The sequence below is a fragment of the Neohortaea acidophila genome (assembly GCF_010093505.1).
Source record: "Neohortaea acidophila strain CBS 113389 unplaced genomic scaffold BDY17scaffold_10, whole genome shotgun sequence".
NCBI lineage: Eukaryota > Fungi > Ascomycota > Dothideomycetes > Mycosphaerellales > Teratosphaeriaceae > Neohortaea > Neohortaea acidophila.
The window spans coordinates 436910-460468 of NW_022985519.1; the positions used below are offsets into that span (position 1 = coordinate 436910).

Here is a 23559-nt window from a genome sequence, read left to right on the forward strand (position 1 = left end):
GAATGTCATGATAGCTATAGGAGTAGCACAGGTTCTTTTGTCAAGGCGATTTCAATTTCGAAAACGTCGCAAGGCTGTTGAAGCCTCCCATCCGGCCAACACAGATTGTCGATACAATCCCTTGGCTCCGCAGTCAGGTACTGTCGTGCGCGCTGTCCACCCGGTCACTCTCCTCCTTGGCCTTCCTCGCCAACAAGCGTTCAATGTGCGGGTTAAGCTCATACTGGCTCAAAACAGCGGAGTCAAGATACCTCGCGCCGCGAATGAGTCCCAGACAACGCTTCGTGCCACACTGGCACTGAAAAGGCTGATCCATATCCCATTCCGTGCTTGGATAAAAGAAGGTCAAGTCGTCGCCTTTCTTCACCTCGCGGTCCGAGGCGACGCGAATCTCCAAATTGGCCATGTCGAAGACGACGCTCGGGTCGCACGAGTGGTTGCAGTACACTAGATCGCTGTGCAGCTCGATGTCGGCGTCCTCGCTGACTTGGACGGAAGTGTAGGCCCGAGCGGAGGCGGGCTGGGCGCCTTCGATTTTGGTGAGCAGCGTGCCGGGGCCGCGGTCGACGAGGGAGACGAGTTTGCTGGAGAAGTCGCCGTTGCCGTGCACCACTTGCACCAGCGAATTCAATGGGATGGACATGGTTGGTGAAGCTTGTCGGGCGAGGCTTTTCAGATGAACAAGCCTTTGAGAAGGAGGCAGAAGAAACTTGCGTTGAATTGCATGTGCCTGGTGCAATCTTCGTCTAAGAGATGCGAGAAACGTGGGAGAATGGCGGAGGAGAAGAAGAGAGAGGGAGTGCTGGAGCAGACGTGCAGCCTTTCAAGGTGGATCTCGGCGAAGTGTGGAGAGAGGCATGCTCGACTTTGCTCCGCTCCATGTGCCCGAGAGCGCCCAGAAATGGCGCAGTCCCAAGCACGTAGAGATGCTGATTGGAGCCGACAGGGACAGTTCTTGGTGATCCGACGCTACTAACTCGTGCATGCAAACTAGGGTTCAAAAAAGACGCCTTGCGAAGAGTGGAGTGATTGAGATTCCTGTGTGATTGGCCACAACCAGGTTGGAGCAAGGCAAACTGCCGACGCACGCCGAAAGCATATGCAACCTGGCGAAGGCGATCACGATGCCTTCTCCAGTGGCCTCCTTCGGCGAAGATCCCCAATACATTGGAGTGTATGCCCCCGAGCCCACCTCATCCCTCTGCGTCTCACACGAGAATTTCTACATTTTCCGCTCATCCACTTTGCATCCAACAACCCTACCGACCATAATTCAAGGCACAAATGGCGCAACGGACGAATGGATATGCATCATCAAAATATGCTTCCCACACTCCCTGTCCCTTTCACGCCATTGGGTGCAATGCTCGGGAGTTCTCTCTTTGGCCAGTCGTACATCTTCCAGGCTGCGTCATGCCATTGGATATAGAGCACGAGAGTAGTCGTTTACATCACAGTGCAGTACTCAGCAGATGACTTGCCGCCCTTTGGCGTCGTTGTTAGCGCAGCCGTCTTCGCAATGTCCTCGAAACACTCGCGGAACAGCTGGTTCGAATGTTAGCAGAGTCTTGATGTCGAAGGTTTCACGCTTGGCACGCACCTCTCCCGTCACTGCACTGCACTCGCAGTATTTGTCAAGGCGCATCTCCTGGGCAATCCTAAGGGCTTCCTGGGGGTAGACTACTCGCCGGCCTACCAAGGCGTCCTCTTCATCGTCGCCCCCCTTGTCAAGCGGCTTGACACGCCCTTCATAGTCCTCCTTCCGCCGATGGTCTCTCATCAGGCCGACAAGGATGACCGGAAGCTGCTCATCGTAGTTGAAGTGAGTTTCTACAATGCTCTTCCAGCGAGTGTGGACGCTTTTCAGGGAATCCGGATCGGCGATGGAGTAGCACAGAATGATGACCTCGGGGTGTAGGAGAGAGTAGTTGGTCGGGGAAGCGGTGTCGTAGAATTCAAAGCGGTACGGCCGGTTGTACATGCGGATGTCCAAGCAAAACGGTTGGTCCATGTCTCGGGGAGTAGGGAGGTTCTTCTCCGATCCATTAAGAGTACTCGAGCCGAGCATCAGGCGGCTGAGAAAGGTCGATTTTCCCGTGCCTGCATCTCCCAGAAGCAGAATGGGGACTTTGGGGATGGGTTGAGAGTCGTTTGCCATTTCGTCTGCGCATCCGCGCGTGGCGGAATCTTCAGTCCATCGTTCAGCGGCAAAGGTGCACAATGTGCAATATCGTCCGCTTGGATGGGCGATGGGCTTGTGATTGTGTCGGTGAGGAAGAAGAGAGACGTAGGATGGGATGGATCCCGGTCAGATACGGCTTTCACATGCTCGGCCCACCTGCCGGAGAACACCCCGCCAAAGCGCGGCAGCGAAAAATGTCGTGAAGCGTCATTTGCACGCGCTCTCCTCGCTTCCGACATGACCATGCTCTTCCCCTTCCGTGGTCTTTTCAATCCCGCAAATCGACCATGCGCGTTTCAGGACCGCCGTAGCACTACCTCACGCGAAGACGCTCCATCCCCATCGCGTTCCTAGTCCTACTCTCCTCCTCCCAAACCTCCGCCCACCTCACTCAAGATGGTGCGCAACATCGTCGTTTTCTCCGGCTCCTCCCACCCTGGCCTCACCGAAACAATCTGCACACACCTCGGTATTCCGCCGGCACGGATACATCTCTCCAAATTCAGCGTCGGGGAGACTCGGGTGGAGATCGGCGAGAGCGTGCGGGAGAAAGATGTCTTTATCGTGCAGAGTGGGGGAGGAATGGTGAACGACCACCTGATGGAGCTTCTCATCACCATCCAGGCGTGCAAGACGGCTAGCGCCAGGAGGGTCACTGCAATTCTCCCCCTCTTCCCCTACAGCAGACAACCTGACCTGCCCTACAACAAGGTCGGAGCCCCACTCGCACGTATGCCTGCAAAGATCGCAGTGAACGGCGAGAACTACACCTTTGACACCGTGCCCGGCACGCCCACTCCTGCTTCCGACTCTCCCGGAAATGCCAACCAGAACAGCAATACCCCGCAGCATCTGCACAAGAAGCTGAATGGCCTCAGCCCGTCAAAAGGGAACAATGGAGAGCCGAAGACGCCGCGGCGGAAAGACACGCTGGATAGTGTCCAGTCTGACGTCTCAGCCACGACCATGACCGGCGGCGCCTACTTTGACGAACACGAGCAAAACTCCGGGCGCACCCATACGAGCAACGGCGCGGCATTGCACAACTCCAACCCCCCCGACTTCAAACCACAGCGCGGATACCGCCAATGGGTGGCTCAGGCGGGCACACTTGTCGCCGATCTCCTGACATGCGCCGGCGCGGACCATGTTATCACCATGGACCTCCACGATCCGCAGTACCAGGGCTTCTTCGACATTCCCGTTGACAACCTCTACGGCCGACACCTGCTGCGCAAGTACATCCAGCACCAAATTCTGCCGGCGCACGGGGGTATTGAGGGATGCGTGATTGTGAGTCCAGATGCTGGTGGAGCGAAGCGTGCGACGAACATTGCGGATTCTCTCGGCATGGACTTCGCGCTCATCCACAAGGTACGCAACGCCCCTGCTACGTAAAGCTTCATCTCAACGCTAATGCTGTCACATAGGAACGCCGCCCTACTCAACTCTCCGACCGACAAAACGCATCTCTCCTTCTCGTGGGCCACGTGAACAATCGGTGTGCGGTTCTGATCGATGACTTGGCCGACACATCCAACACCATCACGCGAGCGGCCAAACTTCTGAAGAGAAGTGGTGCAAGCTGTGTATACGCTCTCGTCACCCATGGCGTCTTCTCTGGCGATGCTATCGATCGCATCAATGCCTCTCACTTGGACAAGGTGGTTGTGACGAACAGCGTGCCACAAGACCAACACCTTGCCCGTTGCGAGAAGTTGGAGGTGCTGGAGGTGGGCAATGTCTTCGCGGAGGCGATTCGACGGGTTCATCACGGTGAAAGTATCAGCGTGTTGTTCCAGTACGATTGAGGCAATGTTGCGTTCATGGCGCAATGTTGGAGTCCAGGCGTTTCGGGAGGGAAGGACATTATCGGAGCCCCATGCGATATCGGGCATGATTACTTGTGTTATTACCGGTAAGGTCGAGACAGCTGCTTATTTTCGTTTTACCTACGACAGTTATGCCAACGAATACCCACATCATCATTATATTTGACCGAACGCATCAAAATCCTGCGGCGTCGAGGCTGAGTGGACGTCGCGCGGGCCGAACCACGGGCGCTAGCTAAAGGTTAATGCTAATCTCCAATCATCGCGTCGTCCAGCGCGTCTCTCCAAAATACAGCGAGCCTCGACCTCGTCTCTCCACCACGCCCAATACCACCTCCTTTTTCTTTGCGGTTTCCGGAGAATGCTGCACGCCCTGCTGTAGCGGTCAACATTGCGAAGCTCGCGGATCAGTCCTTGCTTTACAGAACGCGACTCTTCCCCTCGAATGCAACAAACCTGATCTCCCACCTACCATACGCCTACTCGCCAACGACAATCAATGTCACGATCGACTCCGAGAATCACGAGCCTGCTTTGCGAGCTCCCGTTCGACCACAGCGACCATGTATCTCCGGCGTGCCCAAATCTCGCAATTATACACCGCCCTACTCCAAACCACCCACCCGCTCTCCCCGCCCGTCCTGATCTTGACGGCTCTCACGGTCGATAGCTTATGCGCCACACGCATTTTGACGGCTCTCTTGAGGCGAGACTACATCCCGCACAAAGTGCAGCCGGTCGCTGGCTACAATGACGTGCAGCGAGTAGGGCAAGAGCTGGTGTTGCCTCTCACGCGACAACGCGGGGGTGAGGGAGGCGTGGTGGTGTGCCTCGGTGTCGGCGGGCTCGTGGACGTGGAAGAAGTTCTCGGCCTCGACGATCCTAATGCTGAAGATGGAGGCCACGTGCGAGATCATGGAGTTGAGGTCTGGCTCATTGACGCCAGACGGCCGTGGAACTTGCAGAATGTTTTTGGCTCGGGAGCCTCGCTCGACCCTGCGAATGAAGAAGGTGCAGTTGCGGCGAAACGAGGGGTCGATGCGGGGCAGCTCCTGCCTACATACCGGCCGGGCAGAGGCGGAGTGATCGTCTGGGATGATGGCGATATCGAAGCCGAGCTGGCTGTAGAGAAGGAGGCATTCATGGAATTGCAGAAGATGCCGGAGATCACCGAGGACGACCTAATGCTTGAGGAGCGGGATAGTCAACGCGAAGACCAAGATGAACCCCCGGACTCTAGCGGCAGTGACTCTCGTAAACGGAAAGCCTCTAGCCAGGAAAGCGACGACGAGGCTGAGGACAGTGACGAAGAGCGACCGCGTCAACGACGTCGAAGCAACAGTAGCACACCGATCCCGTCGTCGCCTGGAGGCAATCCCTTTTCGGCTCAGGTGCTAAGATCATCGACACCGCCAACATCCTCGCAGCCCCAATCACCTGCTACGATGCCCTCATCTCCACCGAAGCAGCCTTCGCAGCGACAGCTGAAACGCCAATTGCTCAAATTCCGACGCAAGCATGAGGCCACGCTGGAAGCCTATCACAATCTTGGCACATCGTACGCGGAACCGGTCAGCAGTATCTTGTACTCACTTGCATCTGAACTGGGACGAGAAGACAACGATTTGCTGTGGCTGGCTATCGTCGGTATCTCCTCCATCGACCTCTCGCCCCTGTCACAGCCCACATCCTCCACCAGAGATAGCAAGGGCCAACGGACCATGGATCGCGCTGAGCAGATACGGGAAGTGCTCCGCGATGAAGTGCGCCGTCTCAATCCCATACCCGAGATTGAGCTTCGGCGAAGCCAGAGTGCGGGCGAGAACATCATCCCCACGCACGCGAGGTCTGCCACCGACACTGCCATCCGCCTGTCGCCGGAGCCCAAGTTTCTACTCATCCGACATTGGAGCTTGTATGACAGCATGCTGCACAGTCCCTTCCTGTCCACTCGTCTACACGTGTGGAGCGATGCGGGCCGGAAGCGATTGAACAAGCTCCTTGCGAAGATGGGTGTCAGTCTGCAGGAAGCGGGCAAGGGCTATGTGCACATGGACATGGAGATCAAACGCTCCCTGCGCCAGCGCATTTTGAAGTTTGCCGAGATGTACAATCTCGAGGGTCTCGTGCCGGGGGATGATGGGAGATCTGGCAAAGAGGGCTGGGGCTTCGTGCGCAGCTGGGGATGGAAGGCCACGCTGTCGGCTGTCGATGTGGCGATGACCGTCAGCGCCATCTTGGAAGTGGGGACGGGAAGTATAGGCAGCGGATGGGACATGAAGTTCGATTCAGGCCGTGGCCCTGCGACTTACAACAGCAGAATGCGGGCCTTGCCAACGCCACCGCATTCCGAGGATGGAAGCTCTCAGATGGAAGGCCAAGCGTCCGGCGCGGCCGACGCGCCCGACTGGACGACGTTTCGATTCTTCGCTGCCTACGATGCCCTAAGCCCGATCACGACTTCGTCTACGCAAGGATTGAGCGTGCTGCTCAATTACATCCCGACGGCGCAGAATCTGCACCGTGCCATTCTGCGCACGGGCTCGGCGTTGATCGCTAAGAAACAGATCCGCCACCTGCGAGCCTTCCGAATGGGCGTGGTCAAGGAGGGGCCCGACGTGCCCACGTTCACTCACCCGGGCGCCCTTACGCAGCTCGCAGGTTGGGTTTCGGAGGCAGTTGCCGTGCTCGATGCGGAAAAGGGCAGCAGTCGCAAGGCGGCCGCAGACCAGGCTCTCGTCCTGGGATGCATGGACGAGGCGCGAGGGGTGTACGTGGTCGTCGGGCTGGGCGGGGGAGGGGCAGGCGGGAAGAAGAAGATACGCAGCAAGGCGGAGATCAAGGAGAGGGAGGAGAAGAGAAAGCGAAAGCAAGCGGCACGAGCGGCGAAGCAAGCGGAGAGAGCGAGGAAGCGGGAGGAGCGCCGGCGCATTCGACGGGAGATTCAGGAAGCCAACGGGCTGATTGACAGCGATGACGAGGACGGCAGCGACAGCGACTCGACCGAGTCTGCCAGCTCGGCGTCGAGTGATGGCTCTGACTCGGAGTCGGACGATGAGCTTGCGGATGCGAGGAAACGGAGGGGATATGGGGCGAATCGCTTTGGGCAGGCGTTCCAGGAGGTGGTGGAGGAGACGGGGGCGCGGGTGCGCATTGATTCGTTTGAGCATAGCGTTGTGGAGGTGAAGAAGGAGGACTTGGCGGGGTTTCTGGAGGCACTGTCACTCAAGAGTGTGGTTGGGTAGGGGATGACGGAGGAGGGGGGAGGTGGATTCCTGACGTCTGTAATGTGTTGATGGCGGGTCATTTCTGGGATGCATGGCGTGGAGAATGGGTTTGCATGGGTTTACTAGCTATGTCGCCGTTCCTGAAAGCGAGGTTTGCTGCTGCCTGAGGTCGTTCACTTGTCTTTGAAAGATGCCTGAGGTGGACGTATTCATGCCTGAGGCCAGACATATCGTGCAGTGATCAAATAAACACGTGCATCAATGATGGCTTCGTAAAAATAGCGCGACGACAGGGAACATGATGTATAGGCTAAAACGACAAAGCCTAAAGGTTTGTCATGCAGATCGCTTGTAGCTCTCGTCGGGTTCATGGACCACAGGAGAGGCTCGGTGCGTAAAGGCGCGCGGTTCTCCTATTTCCAGGGCTCGTGTACGAGTGTACGATGCCGGGATCTTGTTACGTATGGTAAGCACGCGAGGGTGACAGCGGCAGTCGCTTGGCACGGAGGATTTTGATTGCTGTGCTTGGGACAGGTCTGTAGGTAATCGTCCCGGAGTGCGGGGAGGTGGATGTCGATCCCGACCAGCAAGCAAAGTGCCGCGCGGGAATTTCGACTTGCATTGCCCAAATCACGCCAACCAGCCGCCAAGGGCAGGGCGGGATGGCACAATCATTCACGCCCGGTGTCGCGTTTGTCCCTCGTCGGCTCGTCATTTGTACGTACATACACGGTGGCGGGAGACGAGGGAGGTGTTGCATGTAGTACAGTATCATGTACGTTCGTTCCTTCCGTCGTACAGCCAGAAGCATCTCTCCTGTTTCATCCACCAATCACGTCGCAGCATACGACGGGGCCAATGACCTGCCTGCGCTCGTACCTCAACGCCCCGCGAATTCCTCGCCTGCACCGCCTCGTCGACACGTTCGCGCACATTCCTTTGCAGAACGAACGGGCTGCAACGAGGCTAGAAACGAGCGGCGGACGGACATGCGTGGTGGGGGTGCCTACCCATTGGCACCAGAGAAAATGCCAATCCGCCGCTCTTCGGCTTTTCCCCATTCGGCGGTTGACGTGCTCGCTTCTCCATATCACGAACAGGCAACCACATAACAATAAGGGAATAAGGTGTGGATGCACCGCTGCCCTTGCGTGAACTCTGCTTCTCTTCTTCTACTCACACCTCTCTTTATCACTTTCCCTCGGCCCTTGCCTTCTTCCACCATCCCTTTCTTCACTTCTTTCCCTCTTTCATCCACCTAAGACACCCTGCTTCTTTCCACACCAACTGAAACCTGTGGTGCCACAACGCAGCACGTCCACCACTCCCTCAAACCAACCCCACATCCCTCACTCTCCCTCCAATGGCCCGTCCACGCTCCCTCCTCCCCTCGCTCCTGCATCTCCTCCTCACCCTCCTCACTCTCACCACCGCCCTCCCCTCCCCGCCACAAGCCCACAACTGGAACACGCCCAACACCTGCGTGCGCCAACTCGCCTCCTACAACCTCTCGCAGTGCACGCGCGACCTCAACGACCTCATCCGCCAGGCGCGCGAGAGCATCAAGGAAATCGAAATCGTCGGCATGCGCCTGCCCGACGTGCTGAGTCTGCTGCCCGAGAACCTGCCCGTCACCCACACCTGCTACCCGCGCAACATCCGCGAGCAGAACCCCAACAACGACCCGGGCTGGCAGTGGACTGACGATCGATTCGTGCCGTTTAGGTGAGGTTGCTTGCATTCCGGAAGTGGGGTACCAGGGCTAACGTGCGATGTTCTAGACTCAACATGGAATGCGATGAGGAGGATGTCATTGTGGCTTTCAGCTGGCATTGAGACGGCCTATACCACTGTTCTCTGTGCCATTGCGACAACCTACATCTTTGATTTGTTCACGACTCGACGCATTGGTTCGACGAGCGATCTCATACCCACGACATCCACAACCGGTAGTATCGCGACGCAGCGACAACCGTGTTTCCTCACCACTGTGCAACGCGCCTCCGTGCGTACGGCGACGGCCTAGAGGAGCAGCACAAAGCGAAGCGTGGAGCGGAGACTTCTGATTTCGAAAATTATCTCTGGGCGTTTTCAGCGACTGTACATTAGCATGACAGGGTACCACACGACGATCAAAAGTCTGGACCATCGGGCGGCACGCAAGGGGGAGAATGGCGCATGCACAACCCGTCAAACGGATCGCGCGTCAGAAATTAACACCATGTATCGTATGAAATGGAAGACTTTCATACTCGAAATCTATTCCACGGTCCAAATTCCAGTCCAAGTCATTGCACATCATACCCCTACGCAGACACCACCTCCACCCCCTCCAAAGATCTCAACGCCCGCAACCCCTCCCTCTCAAACATGCCCACCACCTCCTCGCACCGCCGCCGCAGCTCCGCCTCGCCCTTCTCCGCCTGACTGCGCATCCACTCCTCCACCGTCATCCCCTTCTCCGGACTCGTCAACACGCCCGCCGCCGCGCCCGCCAGGCGCTGCGTCAATGTGCCGGGGGTAGGCTGGGGCGACGCAGCGAAGATGGCGTCGAGATCCGCTGCTTCCCAGGGGTGGGAGGTCGCGAGGCCTGCGATTTGCTGCTTGGATGGAGAGCGGTGGAGTGGGTGTGCTTTGGTGGGGGAGAGCAAGCGGTTTGGTGTGCCGGGGGCGAGTGGGATGCGCGTGGTTTTGGTCGGGGAGAGGAAGACGGGGGTGGGTGCGATGGGGTGGAGTTTGGGTGATTGCCGGGTCGTGGAGGAAGGGTGGTTCTCCTTGTCGCTGCTGGTGGGACTGCTTGACGCGTCTGATTTTCCACTCGCGTGCTTAGTGTCTACAGGCGAGTTGTGTTGCGCTTCGGCTTCGATCTCTGCTTCGAGCTGGCGGATGCCATCGGAGCGTCTTTGGGCGTGGGAAGGAGAGGGCTCGAATTCCGCCTCCTGGTCTTGTTCGAGCTGTATTGCTTGCTCCGCAGCTATCCGCTGTAGCTCTGCCTCAATCTCTCGCTCGTCGCGTTCCATGTCTTCCGCTTCATCGTCTTGGGCTGGTTCGGAGTCCGCGAGTACAGTAGCTTTAGACGCGCGCGAGGATCGAGTCGACGATGCTTTCCGTCCTTTCGTGCCTTTCTTTGGTGCGGCTTTCTTGCCTTTGGTCGGCTTTGCAGACTCGGCTTCGGCCTCCAGGACGGGTGGATCATCTTTGATATCCTCACCGTCCTCATGCACCGGCTCTGATACAATCTGTGCACTCGCTTTCCGAGTCTTCTTAGCCTTCGCCACGGGTGCTGCGACGGGTGGAGCCGGGAAATCATTGACAGAAGCCGTGACGGTCTCTTCTGGCTTCTTCGCCAGTCCGTCAGATGTGCGCTTCACTCCGCGTTTCGTCGGTGCAGGCGAAGGCACGGCTTCCATTGCGTCCATATCCATGGACCTCTCGAGCTCTTCCTGGAGCTGGGTAGACACTTCAGTGCGGTCTGCGTCGAGTTCTGCGAGTGCCTCCGGTTCTGGTTGAGCCTTTGCTTTCTTCCCCCTGGTGGCCTTTTTGGGAGGGGCTGCTTCGAGTGCGCTGATCTCAACTACGGAAGAGTCGAGGGGCTGCTTGGACTGTCTGCCTCCTTTGCGTGATGGTTTGGTAGATGCCACTTGGGGTTCAGGCTGGATTTGAGCCTGCATCGTCTCTGCAGTGCCCTGTAGGTCAACGTCCGCCGCCAACTCCGGATATAGGGGTGCATTGTCAGCCTCAGACTCCACCGTGTTGGCCCTCTTCCTTCCCTTGGTGCCCTTTGCAGCAGCTTTTGCTCGGCTAGCTTTCTTCTTGGTCTTCGTGGGGCCGGTGATGGTGGCTTGAGACGCGGTAGACATGATACTATCATCCACACCGGCTTGAGAGTCTGCATCATCGGTGGCGATACTGGCCAGACTGGGCGCTTCGGAGAAAGTCGACTGGACACTCTGCAAGCTCAGTCTGGCATGGCCGGCCGCACTCGTCCGCGCACCAGCCTTGCCTCGTCCCTTTCCCTTGGCTTTCTTGCTATCACTCGCCTCTGCACCAGCGCCGTATTTCTCGAGGAGGGCAAGAAAGGGGCATTCGGGCCTGCGCCTGCGGTGCTCAGCCATTGGGTCATCCTTTGGCTCCCAACCATCCAGGGACAGGTCGCAGTAGAAGCAAGTGACACCGTCGGCGCCTTCATCCTCACTAGGCGAAGCGAGATCCATACACCATCCAGCTTCCACCATTTTGCTGACCTTGCATTTCCACCCGCGCTTGCTTTCGTGGGGCCAGCCGGCGCCGACGTCAAAGGTGGCTTTGCGGACTGCGACGAGTTCCTCCGACACTGGATTTTGTTGCGACTCCTCGTGTCGGGCTTGTAAGCCAGCATTAAGGGCCTGTGCCCATGCACAACTCTGAGAATGCGCCAAGTGCTCTTTCACAGGATCGTCATCGGCCTCCCATCCGTCGAGCTTAACGGCGCATAGGAAGCATTGGACGTTGTCGGGGCTGGCTTGGCTGGGGTGGTAGAAGAAGCCTGCGCGCGCAAGCTGGGAGAAGTGTTTTAGCAGGAATTTATTGTGAGATGGATGAATGCATCAGAAACGTACCTCTTTCGGAGCAGGCTGTGTATGGGGCCATTCGATGCTGTTGCTGCCGCCCTTCTTCTTCGCATTGGACGCCCGTCGCTTGGTGAGCTGATGGGAGATTTCGAACGTCTCCAGCCGGGCGTTGAAGGACTGCATTGTGTTCGGCTCCGCCATTTCGCCGGCGGATGACAGTGCTGGTCGGGGGAGGAGGGTGGTGAAAGGGCAGACCGATGGGTGTGATGGGATGACGCGAAGTAAACAAAAGTCGCGAGGATGGGAGCAACGTGCGGAGTTGTGAGAACGCTGGCCCGAGATGTACCCACGCGTTCCACGTGACATGGCGCAGCTTCGACCCTGAAACGCACGCGCATGGAGACCGCAGCTGCTTCACGTGTCCTCCGCCGGTTTGCAACAACTTCACCCTCTCTCGCTCTCTTCTTCGCAATCTACTTCACTCTTCCCGCACTCTTCCCCCTTCCTCTCGCATTGCCTCTGACCCTCCCCTTCTTCCCCACCCTGAACATGCGCCGGTAGCATCCACTTTCCCTTCCTCGCCTTCATGGCTCTTCCGAAGCTGGCCGTAAGCATGCCATCAATACCGCATTGCGGTCCAACGGCTGATTGATCTCTCCCACAGACCTACTCGGTGGCCCATCGCTCTCTCGCGCATGTCGGCGCTGGCTCGTTCATGCTCGGGCAGATAGCTTGGCATTACCGGCCCGCCTACACTCCTTCTCTACGCCTGCTGTCCACAACTCCGCGGATGAATGAGCAGAAAACAAGTGCGCAGACCGCTCAACAGCAACAACCACAGCAGTCACAACCATCGACCACTTCGTCATCAAGTTCCTCTTCCACCTCACCCTCCTCCTCCAGCCAATCCTCCCCCGAACCAACCACTGGCTCCGCCGACGACTCCAACTTTTCCCTCCCCGCCGGCTGGGAAGATGACCCGCAATTGACCAACGTCAAACAATTCTCCGACCTCCCTCATCGATACTTCGGCTACAACCAACACATCAAAATCAACGAGGACTTCAAAGAGTCTCTACGACAAGTCCTCTGGCAGTTTCGTGCTCCTATCCGCTATGCTTTTGCCTACGGCTCCGGTGTTTTTGGGCAAGTTGGAGGGAGTGGACAAGGCAGCGCAGGCCTCGATCCAAAACTGCTCAGTCCCCACCCCAACCCTCCCAAAGCAGTGGAAGAGTGGCAGAAGGGCGGCGCAAAGGTGTTGGACTTTATCTTTGGCGTCAGCCACACGCAGCATTGGCACAGTCTGAACCTCACTCAACATCCCGACCACTACTCGGCTCTACAATACCTTCCCTACAGCTCCGCCGCCATTTCATGGGTTCAAGACCGACTCGGCGCCGGCGTCTATTTCAACCCGTACATTACCGTCAACGGCGTGATGATCAAGTACGGTGTTGTGAATCTCGACACTCTCGCCCACGATCTCAGCGACTGGAACACCCTCTACCTTGCTGGACGGCTACAGAAACCCGTCAAAATCCTCCGCGACGATCCCCGAATCCGACTCGCCAATCAAATTAACCTCCTCTCCGCCTTGCGCACCGCCCTCTTAATGCTTCCCGAAAAATTCACCGAGCGCCAACTCTATGAGAAGATCGCTGGTCTGTCCTATATGGGTGATCCGCGAATGGTCTATGTGCCTGGTTTGGGCGCCAGTGAAAACATGTCCAAGGTGCACAATATTGTCGGCGCCCAGCTACCAGGCTTCCGCCAATTATATGTGCCGCTCATTGAAAACTTACCCAACATCGACTTCACCGACTCTCGCACTCCCACCGGCTCAGGGTGGGAGAAGGACGATGCCATTCGCCACACCGGCTCCAACGTCGAGCTCGACGAAGACGTGCTAGGCGGCAAGGATGGCCTCTCTCTCACCCAATCCATGTCGCCGGTCATGCGGGGCAACATGGTGCGCCGCTTGCCCAAAGCCTTCCGCATGAAGCTCTACTACCAATACCGAAAGAAATTCCAGATCCCCGGCTCGGCGTTTGATGAGATTGTCGAGCAGGCCAATTCCGTGGGTAGTACGTCGGAGCCCTTGAATCGCCGAGAAGGCGGGGAGTTTGAGCAGCGAATTGCGGATCAGGATGATTTGAGCAGTGTCATGGCCAAGTGTGTGCAGGGCACCGTGCAGTGGCCGGCGACCAGCCAAACGATCAAGAGCTTTTTCACTGCCGGCGTGGGCCGCGCGTGGAGGTATTACAAAGACAAGAGGAAGCGGTCAAAGGAGAGTTCAGGGGCGAAGACGACCGACGATCAGGCAAGCAGTAAGGATGGGCCAAAGTCGGATGGGGAAGCAAAAGAGAAAAAGGAGTAAGTAGCATTCTGCAGGAGTACCATACTTTGCATGGACCTCGATAGATCCAGGTCGATAGCAATGCTCACGACGAAATTTGCATATGAGCCACTCTTGCATATTCAGCGACAATGCAATCCAAAATCGGTAGATTCGGGGTCCTATCCCGTGGTATATCAAGCCCCGCGACACACAAAACCATGTACAGTCCAAGCGGAAGTCAAGATTCCATCATCGTTATAAGAAGAGAAAGAAACAAGGCCTCATTTACTCATTCATTCCTCTCGGACCCCGTTCAACTTGCCGTCCCTCTTTCCTGTGCTCACAGGCCTCCTCTTTATCGGGCTCACCACGTTCTTCTTGTCCACGTTCGCAGCCTTTCTCCCTGTCAACCAGCGGTCGAGAGCCGTCCGGGTACTATGGGCGTATGGTCAGCTGAGGAAGAGAGGTGTATCATCCCGCCACGAGAACAACTCACCTAGCATCCGGCAGCGCAGTCTTCACCGCGCCCTCAAAAGGCAAAGGGACAATCCTGGGCGCTTCGGGCAGCGGGTCGGGGTAGATGGAGGAGGAGGTGGAGGAGATCGAAGGGTGTGTTTCGGGGAGCGGCAGTGGCCCGGTCGGCATCTAACTCACAAGCAAAAGAAAAGATCAACTAATTTGTCCCCCGGGATTTGTAGAGGGCCATCAACGAGTCGATGGTATTGCGCTGGCGTACCTGCACCATGGGGCTTGCTTTTGCGAGCGCTTCTTGCCCGCTGTACGCCGAGTAGCGGCTGGAGAGATCGGCGTGCTCCTCTTCCTCGTCGTCTTCTTCTTCGAAGAGCGTGTCGCAGTGGCTTGGGATGGAATCGCGCGGTTGCGAGTCGGGTCGGGGTTGTGAGAGGGGGTCCATTCGGAGAGAGGATTGACGCAAGGGATGCTGGTCGGGGATCGGGGGGATGGATTCCTTGGTGCTCGGCCGCGGCGCCTCTGATTCCGTGTCCGGAGTGGCTAGGGGGTCTTCGGCCGCGAGCTCGTACGACTGGCCCTCTGTTCCTGGAGTCGATACCGAGGTGGTCTGAAGGGATGTCTGGGACGTAGTCGCGTTGTCGGAGGCGGCTGCGAATTTCTCGATGTCCTCCTCCGTGTACAGTTCGGGATGCTGCGCCATGTGGTTGGGGGCGATGTACGTCCAGAAGCGGTTGGTCCTCTGTCGGCCATTGGCGGTGGTGTTCTGGTGCTGGGCGATGAGGTCCGCCAGGGACATCTTCAGCTGCCCATTCTTCGGCACGTAGGAGAACTTGCTCATCGTCTCTGCGTACGCGTCCTCTCGCGGATTGGTCAGCGTAACACCGCTCATCGAGGCGGAGTCAACGGTCGAGGCGTGTTTCAGATGTCTCGAGGTCAGCGTGTGCCGAATGCTGCCCTGGTCAGAACTGAGACGGTCGAGCATAGGCCGTCGAGACTTTTGTTTCGAAGGAGTCTCTCCGCTCAGAACGCGAGGGAAGCCAGAGATGGGAAACCCATCTGGCTCAAGGCCATCGTGGCTCGACAGGAACACATTGATCGTCGACATCTTTCCATCGTCATGCAGAGGCAGGGAGATCGTCGGCAGGTCGAAGACTCCACTCTCGCTCATTTCACGCGTAATCTCCGGCTTGATCGTCAGTTTGCTGGCTAGGTCTAGCGAGTTTGCACTGGGGCGGATGAGGAAGTAAGGGTCAAACCCATCACTCCGTCGCTCCTCAAGGATTTTGCCCAGAGCGCGGAGTTCGGGGCTCCTATCCTGAAATCGACACACAATCGTGCCGTTGATCATTTGCTCGTTCTTGTCCAGCGTGGTCTTCGAGTGTATCTCAAGATAGAACGACGAGGCAACGAGGCGATGCGCAACGTTTCGCAAGGCTGCCACTCTGTGCGCGGTCTGCAATCGTTTGCGTACGGTGAGTTGCAGATTCTCGAGATCGGTCTTACTGTCAGGTGCAGGAGGCTCCTTATCGAGGTCCGGGTTGAATCTGATGAAGCGCCTGCCTTTGGACTCCGACTTCACTCCCACCGCGGACGCACGGAATTCCTGCCACGCGAGCTCGGCGTCCAGAATTTCATCGGCTCGGCGGAATCGTTTCTTGGTCGCTTTGCGAGAGTCGTCCATCGGTGCAGCGTCAACGATGCTTGCGCTAGACCCGTTCTCCTTCCGATGTGCAAGCTTCTCCAAAATACTGATTCGGTTCTGACCAGTACCCAGGGACAGGAAGAGGTCTGGCTCTCCCGCATCCGGCCAGATTAGCTTGCGTTCGTTGTCGGCAAGTGACGCGGGGTTTGGCGATCGCAACCCGTTGTCTAGATAGGTTTTGCCGTGAAAGATGAAGGGCCGGAAGTAGACCGGGTTGGCCAGTGATGCCGCAACACTTTCCCAGACCTTCAACTCCAGATCTGGCTCGTGCGGCCGTTCAAATGCATAAGATGGACTGGGATCGTCGGGCCTACGGTAGTTGGCAAGAAGCATCGATTCTCTTGCGGTTGCGCTTGAGGAGGTGACGGCAACTCGAGCGCCGCTGCGGAACTGGTTCGAGAAACCGAACAAGTCCTCCTCTTCCCCAAAAGCAGTCTTCAGAGCAGCATGAAGTGGCTTCGTCTTGTACTTGCGACCGCTTCCAATGGCGTGCATCAATTGGCTCAAGAACGGTATGCCTTTCAGGCGGGGTGTGAACGCATGGTCGCACATGGCAATGAACATGTCCAAGCAGCTGTCGACGGTGCGATCCTTCACCGAAAGTGACATGGCGATCAATGCTCCTGTGCCGGTTCCGACCATCAGATCGAAGAAAGATTGGACTTGAATGTGCCCTCCAAGGCATTGCTCGACAGCGTGCAAGACCTCGAGCTGGACGATTCCACGTACTCCGCCGCCGTCCAGAGACAAGACGCGCACCCCAGCTCCTTCCGGTCGGAATCTGATGACCGCAGGCTTGGCCCATTTCGTGGATTCCAAATGTAGCGGACAGCAGCTGAGGTACAGTGTTGATTTGTGTTGTTTGCCGTATGCTTTTGCACATGCGGTGCACAAAACATGGCCGCAGGGCAAGGGGTGCTCCGGAACATCCATCAGACAGCAGAAGCAAGTGGCATGACTGCATACCGAAGCTGCGGGCCCCACCGCCTCGAAGAATTGGTTCAGGTACTCTGCATGCAGATCCAACGCGATTCTCTCTTCCGGCATGGCATTGATGTCGTCAAGGTGCGACGCTTGCTCGAGCTCGTACGAAAAATCCCGATGCAGGCCGTCAATGGCCGTTCGTAATTGCGCCTTCCACTGTGGGAGAAACGTTGCATCAAACGCAGCCTCGTAGTCGCCAGCCGCGATGATCCCGAGCTCGTCTTGATGCCCCTTGGGCAGATGGCGAGCCTTGACCAGCTGACAGTGACGAGAACCATCGGGGCTGACGTATGAACAAGGATAATGGAGTTCCAGGTATTCGCCCATGGCATAATCGAAGAACTTTTCGTAATTCCCAAACAGCTCGTCCACCCGACCCTTCCGGAAACGCGCACAGTCGAGGAGGACGCAAGAGGCGAGCATGACACTCAGCTTCTCAAACATCCAAGACACCCGGCCCGGCTGGTGAACTGGTTGTTGAGAGCTTATGGTGGTGCAAAGCTGAAGGATATGCCCGCCGAAGTCATTTGGGATGGGGTTGCGGAGGAGGGAAACTTGCATGAAGTTGAATGGTATGTCGAGATGAGTGGTGAAGTGGTCGAACCCGGTCTGGAGGTACGTGTTCAGCTCGTCGGCATTGGTGAGCATGCGCGCGCGACGTTTGGAGCGGAAAGAATCCTCGCAGTTCTTCTTGATTGTGTCGTGCAGTTTTCCAATTTGCTCGTGGATCGTCATGTATCGCGGCCGAGCGGGGATTCGGACAACCTTGAAGGAACTGTAGTAGTGTAGGATGAGGTCTTCCACGGTGTAGATGTGCTTGCCCAGGGCTCGCCAGTGCTCGGCGAGCTCCCTGAAGCGTGGGACGCCTTCGATGGGATCCAGGGCGGTTCGTACCGTGGAGAGGAGGCTTTGCGTGGCATAGTTGACATCCCATTCCCGCTCATCGACAGCCGGATCGGTGCCGTTGACGGCTACGATACAGTGAGGAAGCGCAGGCTGGTTGATAGACTTCTCCAGCGCCGACACGCCCCACTCCAGGAGTTTCGTGAGCACAGCCGATTGGAAGGTTTTGGGATTTCGAAGGACAAAGACCACGCAGTCCGAGAAGGTGTAGAGCAGTCTCGGGTAGAGGGCAGTCACGGCAAATTCTCGTTGTCGTGATTCCTCTGTGTTGGCCCAATGGATCGGACGGGAGTGCACGGTGGGATCGTTGCGGTCCTTTGCGATGTCCGAGCGGGCTCTCATTCGTGAGCGGGCGCCGAGTGGCGTCCTTTCGCCCCCTTCGAATCCCTCACAGTCGGCATAGAGGATGGGAAGCTGGTCGGCGTGGGTGGCGGGATCTGCGTACAGGTGGACATCCCCGGAGGTCGGCAAGGCATCGTTCACCACGCTTCCCACGACCGGCGAAGGGAACATGGCGGAGTTCGCGGCGCCGTCGCCTTTTTCATCGTGATGGACCAGCATCTTGATCAAAGTGGATTTCCCGGCGTTCGTCACTCCAATGAAGGAAACCAGCTGCGGGTAGCGCGAGTTGAGATCCTCAAGCGACGAGATACTCGTCATGAGGTTCGCATAACGGCCATAGTCTTCGAAGTTTGGTCGGCCGGTATGGTCGCGGGCGACGCCGAACCATTTGGTCGATTCGTCTTCTTCGTGCAGCTTCTGGATCTGGTCGGGCTTCCTCGTGGGATGCAAGATTGCTTTCAGTCCACGAACGATCTGCGGGTTGGTCTGTTCATGGGGAACACCATCTCGTCCTTTCTTCTTTGGCTTGTGAGGGCCTTGAAGGGGCCAGCATTCGCTGCGATAAGTGTCAGTCACCACACGTATAGATCACGAGAAAGTTGGATCGCGAAAGGAGTAGGCGCACCTGCAATATGAGCTGTCGCAGTCAACACAATGCCAGATGGGAGGCTCGGAGCCGCGACATCGATCATCTTCGCATTCGATTGAAGGCTCACCATCGCCCTCCGATTCGGTGGTCTCGTCTTCGTCGTGATACTGCGCTTCGGGCTCCATGCTGGGCGGACCAGACAGGCGCCACAAAGCGGCCTTGCGCCGCGGTGGATTCTCCAGGGTTAAGGGCTTCAGTCAGAAACATGTACTATGGGATGCCGCAGTGGAGGATGCACGGGAGAAGGGAGAGAGGGGGTGGTGGGATGGCGGGACATATGGAGATATGATATGCACACGGAAGGGAATAAGGAGGAGAAGTGGGAGGTGCTGCGTTTGTGATCGTCGTGCCCGCCGCCGTCTCAAAGTCGAACTCCTGAAGGGACCACGGACTGAGGTATGGAGTGTGGGCCGTGCGTCGACCGGGGTGCGGGTGAGGCTCCAATGGTGGCTTCCGCATGAATATCGAGTTGCGCGATGGTTCTCCAGGAATTAGTGGGTTCGCATGAATTCGTTGATATGAACTTCTCCCCTGCTCCCTTCCCATACCGCGAAGAAGCCTATCCCCGCTGTATTCATCTTCGCAAAAGCAGCCATGTCGAAGTCGGCCACGGCATATGCTCGCATGCACTTGGCTGGACAGTCTACCCTAGCGCCGTTTAGGCGGCGGGCGGACCAGGGTTCCGCCGGGGTGTTGGAAAGTCAATGCAGGTCCCGACACGCTATTGTCCGAAAAATTCCCCTATCCAGGCACAGGTTTGATTGAAGATTTTCCGCCAAACCCACCCAGTCGCCTCCAGGCACATATAGCCCAGCAGCGTGGCTTGGTCGTTGTTTCGGCCTAGACCTGGGTGGGGGCGAGGGATCCGTGGAACAGTCGCCGCGCAGCCAGCAAACTCGCCGTCAGGTACGGCATGGATATCACGGTCTTCACAAGAGACCTGCTCCATGCCCGACGGGATGGTGGTGCTTTCACCCCGGCTGGCGGAGCAGAGCGTTCCGGTCAAACGAATACCACGGCGGCGGATTGTATTCAACATGTGACGAGATGATCCACGCCACACAATGGCATCACTGCGCATCCTTCGTCGGCCCAAATGTGTTCAATCACAACGCCATGTACATGCAGTAGAAGTACCTGATCACTCCTTGCAGAAACGCACGCTGAGCAAGGGCAGAGCCGTTTGACAGCCGTTTGACAGCCCCATGCAAGCGTGCGTCAAATTGATAGACAGGGGAAATTGCCCGCGACGCAAGCGACCGCGGCTACTGCACCTTATTCGTCCCGCCAGCGGGGCCTTCTCCGTGCCCCGGAGTTTGAAGGCGCATAGAGGTATACATCCTGACCATTGCAATATGGATTGGAAATGCTCTTAGAGCGAACTTGGGCATGCACTTTCGTTGCTGTCCGTACCTATACCATGATCTACCTGCTTGTCATGCATGTCGATGCTACTGACCCTCGCGAGACTACCTACTAAGGCAACTCGTGGAGTCTCTGGTTATACCACCGCGTATAGATACGCCGACAAAGTCGTGTGGCGAGGTCTTCTGGAGGGTAGGACTGGCTGCCTGAGGTGACCAGCCGGATCCCCTGCAGCCCTGCTAGCCATCTCGCTCGGCGGGAGTGGCAATGTAGGTGCTTTTCAAGCTCGATACAGGCTTCGTCATTTGCCCTTTCGGCCCAAAAGATAGTATCCCGCTGCCCAGTTCCCTCAGCCTTGGTGAGAAGCTGTTTCCGAAGCATGCACACATCTGTGCCGGGAAGTGTCAATCAGCAAACGGCGACAAGGAATGGACGATGCCAGTGAGTACAGACGACACGAACCATACAAAATCTGGTACATCTTTGAACAGCAGAGGTCGCAGCAGCAGAGGTCGACGTCGATGTTGACTGCGGTTTCCACGAGTTGCGAACATGGCAGGTTCTGGAGCGGCTGAATTCCAGTGCGATGTGGGCAGTGGTCGACCTCCCATACGACTTGTCGCAGCGAGAGACAAACCTGCCCACATATGCCTGTGTCGCGTAGTTGTAAGCCTGGAGTCAAAGTGCCTGTCGACAGCTCGCTTGCAAGAGCTGCAAGGCTCCTCACCTGTTACCATTACCGGGCGACACATGTTTCCCGCAAGATACGTGGCGATGATCAGAACGATGAATGTTTAGAACATTTGCTGCTGATCTTCGTTGATTTGCTGTAGAAGGCACGCAGTGCTTCTAGCTGCATATATGAGGAAGATACTCCGAAGTTGGCGGCATGCCTTACAGCCTGCGAGAGGGAATGCTGCCAAGAGCAAAGGTGTCACAGCGTGGGGTCTCACGACGCCCGTTGTCTGACGCAGCTGCATTGTACCGAGGCCGGGAGCCTGCTTGTCGATATGAGAGTGGATGTAAGCATGGGCATGATCTCAAGAAGCAGCAGAGCGGCGAAGCGTTTGATCTCGGAGTATGAATGCAACGGTCCCGTAAGCTTTCTGAGATTGTTCCGTACGTTATTGCTAGCATTCAGGATGTGGCCCAGAGATCCAGCGCTTCCAGGACTTCCTCATCCGAGGCTGGAGTGCAAAGACGATGCCATCGTATCACCGTATCGACCAGCATCCAGTTCCCGCTAAGGACAGCGGGGAAGGCCACGTCGGATGTTTGGACAGCTTGGCAAGCGTTGAAGCACTTGCGTATGCTGTCCCACACCGCCCGGCTACAGCAACGCCGACCACAGCAATGAGACTTGCGTGAGATTGTCGGTGGATCTGCAGAGTCGAAGGACTGGCAGCTGGGGTGAAGTCCTGATGCCTGGCATTTCTGGAATTCTGGCGGAGACTTGTGACCGCAACAGTATTCCCGTTGGATCCAGAGGCACATGATGTTCTGTCTCGAGCGATTTCGACTTGTTGTACTCGCTCTCTTGGGCACCTTGAAAGGGATGATGCCCAAGAAATATGGGCAACATTTGGAGTTGTCCACATTGACCAGGAGCCGGGCAAGACTCGGTGACTGCGACGTGTGCGACTTCGAATTCGCGGACTTTCCGCTTGGGGTAACGTGACACATTGATCGTGTGATGCAATACAGGACATCTGACAGACCGAGCGAGGGCAAGATGGCTGTCCGCAGGCCTGAAGGTTCACATGTGAAGTAACCGTGCTCGGTATACCTTACCTGGGCATCCACGTGCAACGGTGGCCAACCGCAGTGGCTAGCATCTGATGGAGGGTTTCACAGAGGAATATTGTGAATCCTACTAAGAAGTATCTCTCATATGGATGGATTGCAGAGAGGAGAGTGAGGAAATGGAAGGTGAGGTGACGTTTAGCGCACGGTGGCGTCTGGGAATGGGGTTGGTGGGGTCGAGGCGCACATGCGCGAATCGAGCCCGACATTTTCACTTGCATCCCGTCACGAACTTGCCCCGACCACCTCGAACACCGACGCCATGGCTCCCAAGAGCAAAGGCGAGAACACGAAAAAGGCGGCGGGCAACGCAAAGAAGGCCGAAGCCGCGGCGCAGAAGGACGCGGTGGCCAACGCGAAGAAGGCAGCAGACGAGTCGAAGCAGTGGGAGAAGGGTGCGAAAGACACCAGCAAAGCGTGAGGATGGCCATGAAATGATTGCCTTGCAGTGAAGAGACTGTCTGACAGCGACACAGAGAAGCCGCGGCAGCTAAAGCGGAGGAGGCAGCGCGCAAGAAGGCGGAGAAGGACGCTCTTCTGAAAGAGGAAGAGGCGGCTTTGCCCAGCAAAGCAGGGGGCAAGAAGCCGCCGGTAAAGAAGGCAAAGGGCCTCGATCTCTCCGGGCTCGATGCGCCGTCGTCGAAGAAGGAGCTCGCCGCACTCAACGCCACCGGCATCGACAATGCCCTTGATGCACTCTCCTTGACCTCGAACAACACCGACAAGCTAGACCGACATCCGGAGAGACGGTTCAAAGCAGCCTACAAGGCCTACGAAGAACAGCGACTAGAGGAGATGAAAAGTGATACGGGGTTGAGACGGCAGCAGAAGATCGAGCTCATCTACGAAGAATTCAAGAAGAGCGATCAGAACCCGTTCAACCAGGTCAGCGGAAGTTTCAACATGAGCAAGGAGGAGATGAATACTTTGAAAGATAGTGAGAGGGAGAAGAAGGAGGCATTGTTGAGCGGGAAATAAATTGGGGTCACCGACTGATGTCGCGGAGCATCTTGGTCGCCAAACTGTGCGTGCGGGTAAGGGTGTGGTTCCTCAGCCCACCTCCAGGGCTGCATGTAGGGGGAAGGGCCAATATGCCGCCTCTTCTACAGGCAGCCATGACGACAAGGCGCAATGCGGGCACTGATGCATCGTAACATGCATTTGCGACAGACATTTATGGCGTGGCCGTAGGATGGGACCTTCTCGACGCC

General features: G+C 57.0%; 10 protein-coding genes across 10 annotated transcripts; 4 read left to right on the forward strand and 6 right to left on the reverse strand.

The window, feature by feature from the left end:
* Positions 1 to 133: 133 nt before the first annotated feature.
* On the reverse strand, positions 134 to 643 carry BDY17DRAFT_256022 (galactose-proton symport; the record flags this gene model as incomplete). Its single annotated transcript, XM_033731575.1, has 1 exon — positions 134 to 643. The coding sequence occupies one exon, from the start codon at positions 641 to 643 to the stop codon at positions 134 to 136; it is 510 nt and encodes a 169-aa protein (XP_033586596.1).
* An 803-nt stretch (positions 644 to 1446) lies between these two features.
* Positions 1447 to 2158, reverse strand: BDY17DRAFT_318598 (Rho protein; the record flags this gene model as incomplete). The annotated part of the gene is made up of 2 exons (XM_033736202.1): positions 1447 to 1545; positions 1601 to 2158. 2 exons carry the CDS (start codon positions 2156 to 2158, stop codon positions 1447 to 1449), a joined length of 657 nt encoding a protein of 218 aa, XP_033586597.1.
* Positions 2159 to 2578: 420 nt separating this feature from the next.
* On the forward strand, positions 2579 to 3993 carry BDY17DRAFT_312928 (phosphoribosyltransferase-like protein; the record flags this gene model as incomplete). Its single annotated transcript, XM_033735671.1, has 2 exons — positions 2579 to 3556; positions 3613 to 3993. 2 exons carry the CDS (start codon positions 2579 to 2581, stop codon positions 3991 to 3993), a joined length of 1359 nt encoding a protein of 452 aa, XP_033586598.1.
* Positions 3994 to 4577: 584 nt separating this feature from the next.
* BDY17DRAFT_255702 (CDC45 family) lies at positions 4578 to 7259 on the forward strand (the record flags this gene model as incomplete). The annotated part of the gene is made up of 2 exons (XM_033731550.1): positions 4578 to 6782; positions 6858 to 7259. 2 exons carry the CDS (start codon positions 4578 to 4580, stop codon positions 7257 to 7259), a joined length of 2607 nt encoding a protein of 868 aa, XP_033586599.1.
* Positions 7260 to 8447: 1188 nt separating this feature from the next.
* Positions 8448 to 9264, reverse strand: BDY17DRAFT_30364 (uncharacterized protein). Its single transcript, XM_033734609.1, has one exon. It carries the CDS (start codon positions 8980 to 8982, stop codon positions 8500 to 8502), a length of 483 nt encoding a protein of 160 aa, XP_033586600.1. The 5' UTR covers positions 8983 to 9264; the 3' UTR covers positions 8448 to 8499.
* Positions 9265 to 9547: 283 nt separating this feature from the next.
* On the reverse strand, positions 9548 to 11974 carry BDY17DRAFT_327018 (uncharacterized protein; the record flags this gene model as incomplete). The annotated part of the gene is made up of 2 exons (XM_033737603.1): positions 9548 to 11779; positions 11840 to 11974. The coding sequence occupies 2 exons, from the start codon at positions 11972 to 11974 to the stop codon at positions 9548 to 9550; spliced, it is 2367 nt and encodes a 788-aa protein (XP_033586601.1).
* Positions 11975 to 12216: 242 nt separating this feature from the next.
* BDY17DRAFT_348631 (mitochondrial matrix Mmp37-domain-containing protein) lies at positions 12217 to 14250 on the forward strand. Its single transcript, XM_033738146.1, has 2 exons — positions 12217 to 12398; positions 12456 to 14250. The coding sequence occupies exons 1-2, from the start codon at positions 12378 to 12380 to the stop codon at positions 14166 to 14168; spliced, it is 1734 nt and encodes a 577-aa protein (XP_033586602.1). The 5' UTR covers positions 12217 to 12377; the 3' UTR covers positions 14169 to 14250.
* Positions 14251 to 19536, reverse strand: BDY17DRAFT_303111 (uncharacterized protein). The gene is made up of 4 exons (XM_033734519.1): positions 19157 to 19536; positions 14866 to 19087; positions 14626 to 14774; positions 14251 to 14564 (listed from the first exon to the last, which is right to left on the reverse strand). Exons 1-4 carry the CDS (start codon positions 19303 to 19305, stop codon positions 14423 to 14425), a joined length of 4662 nt encoding a protein of 1553 aa, XP_033586603.1. The 5' UTR covers positions 19306 to 19536; the 3' UTR covers positions 14251 to 14422.
* Positions 19537 to 20565: 1029 nt separating this feature from the next.
* On the reverse strand, positions 20566 to 21463 carry BDY17DRAFT_30530 (uncharacterized protein). The gene is made up of 3 exons (XM_033734847.1): positions 21273 to 21463; positions 20999 to 21196; positions 20566 to 20934 (listed from the first exon to the last, which is right to left on the reverse strand). The coding sequence occupies exons 1-3, from the start codon at positions 21295 to 21297 to the stop codon at positions 20657 to 20659; spliced, it is 501 nt and encodes a 166-aa protein (XP_033586604.1). The 5' UTR covers positions 21298 to 21463; the 3' UTR covers positions 20566 to 20656.
* A 1147-nt stretch (positions 21464 to 22610) lies between these two features.
* On the forward strand, positions 22611 to 23326 carry BDY17DRAFT_327021 (uncharacterized protein; the record flags this gene model as incomplete). The annotated part of the gene is made up of 2 exons (XM_033737604.1): positions 22611 to 22765; positions 22825 to 23326. The coding sequence occupies 2 exons, from the start codon at positions 22611 to 22613 to the stop codon at positions 23324 to 23326; spliced, it is 657 nt and encodes a 218-aa protein (XP_033586605.1).
* Positions 23327 to 23559: the final 233 nt, after the last annotated feature.

Bases quoted from the DNA above. Each gene is read 5' to 3' on its own strand.
- BDY17DRAFT_30364 (XM_033734609.1), bottom strand. From the start codon at position 8,982: ATGCAAGCAACCTCACCTAAACGGCACGAATCGATCGTCAGTCCACTG.
- BDY17DRAFT_348631 (XM_033738146.1), top strand. From the start codon at position 12,378: ATGGCTCTTCCGAAGCTGGCC. The intron at 12,399-12,455 runs GTAAGCATGCCA...TCTCTCCCACAG, and splicing joins TGGCTCTTCCGAAGCTGGCC to ACCTACTCGGTGGCCCATCG.
- BDY17DRAFT_303111 (XM_033734519.1), bottom strand. From the start codon at position 19,305: ATGGAGCCCGAAGCGCAGTATCACGACGAAGACGAGACCACCGAATCG. The intron at 19,088-19,156 runs GTGCGCCTACTC...CACTTATCGCAG, and splicing joins TGCGACAGCTCATATTGCAG to CGAATGCTGGCCCCTTCAAG. The intron at 14,775-14,865 runs GTACGCCAGCGC...CTTGTGAGTTAG, and splicing joins AAGCAAGCCCCATGGTGCAG to ATGCCGACCGGGCCACTGCC.
- BDY17DRAFT_30530 (XM_033734847.1), bottom strand. From the start codon at position 21,297: ATGTGTCGCCCGGTAATGGTAACAG. The intron at 21,197-21,272 runs GTGAGGAGCCTT...TACGCGACACAG, and splicing joins TCGCCCGGTAATGGTAACAG to GCATATGTGGGCAGGTTTGT. The intron at 20,935-20,998 runs GTCTGTACTCAC...TTCCCGGCACAG, and splicing joins GATTTTGTATGGTTCGTGTC to ATGTGTGCATGCTTCGGAAA.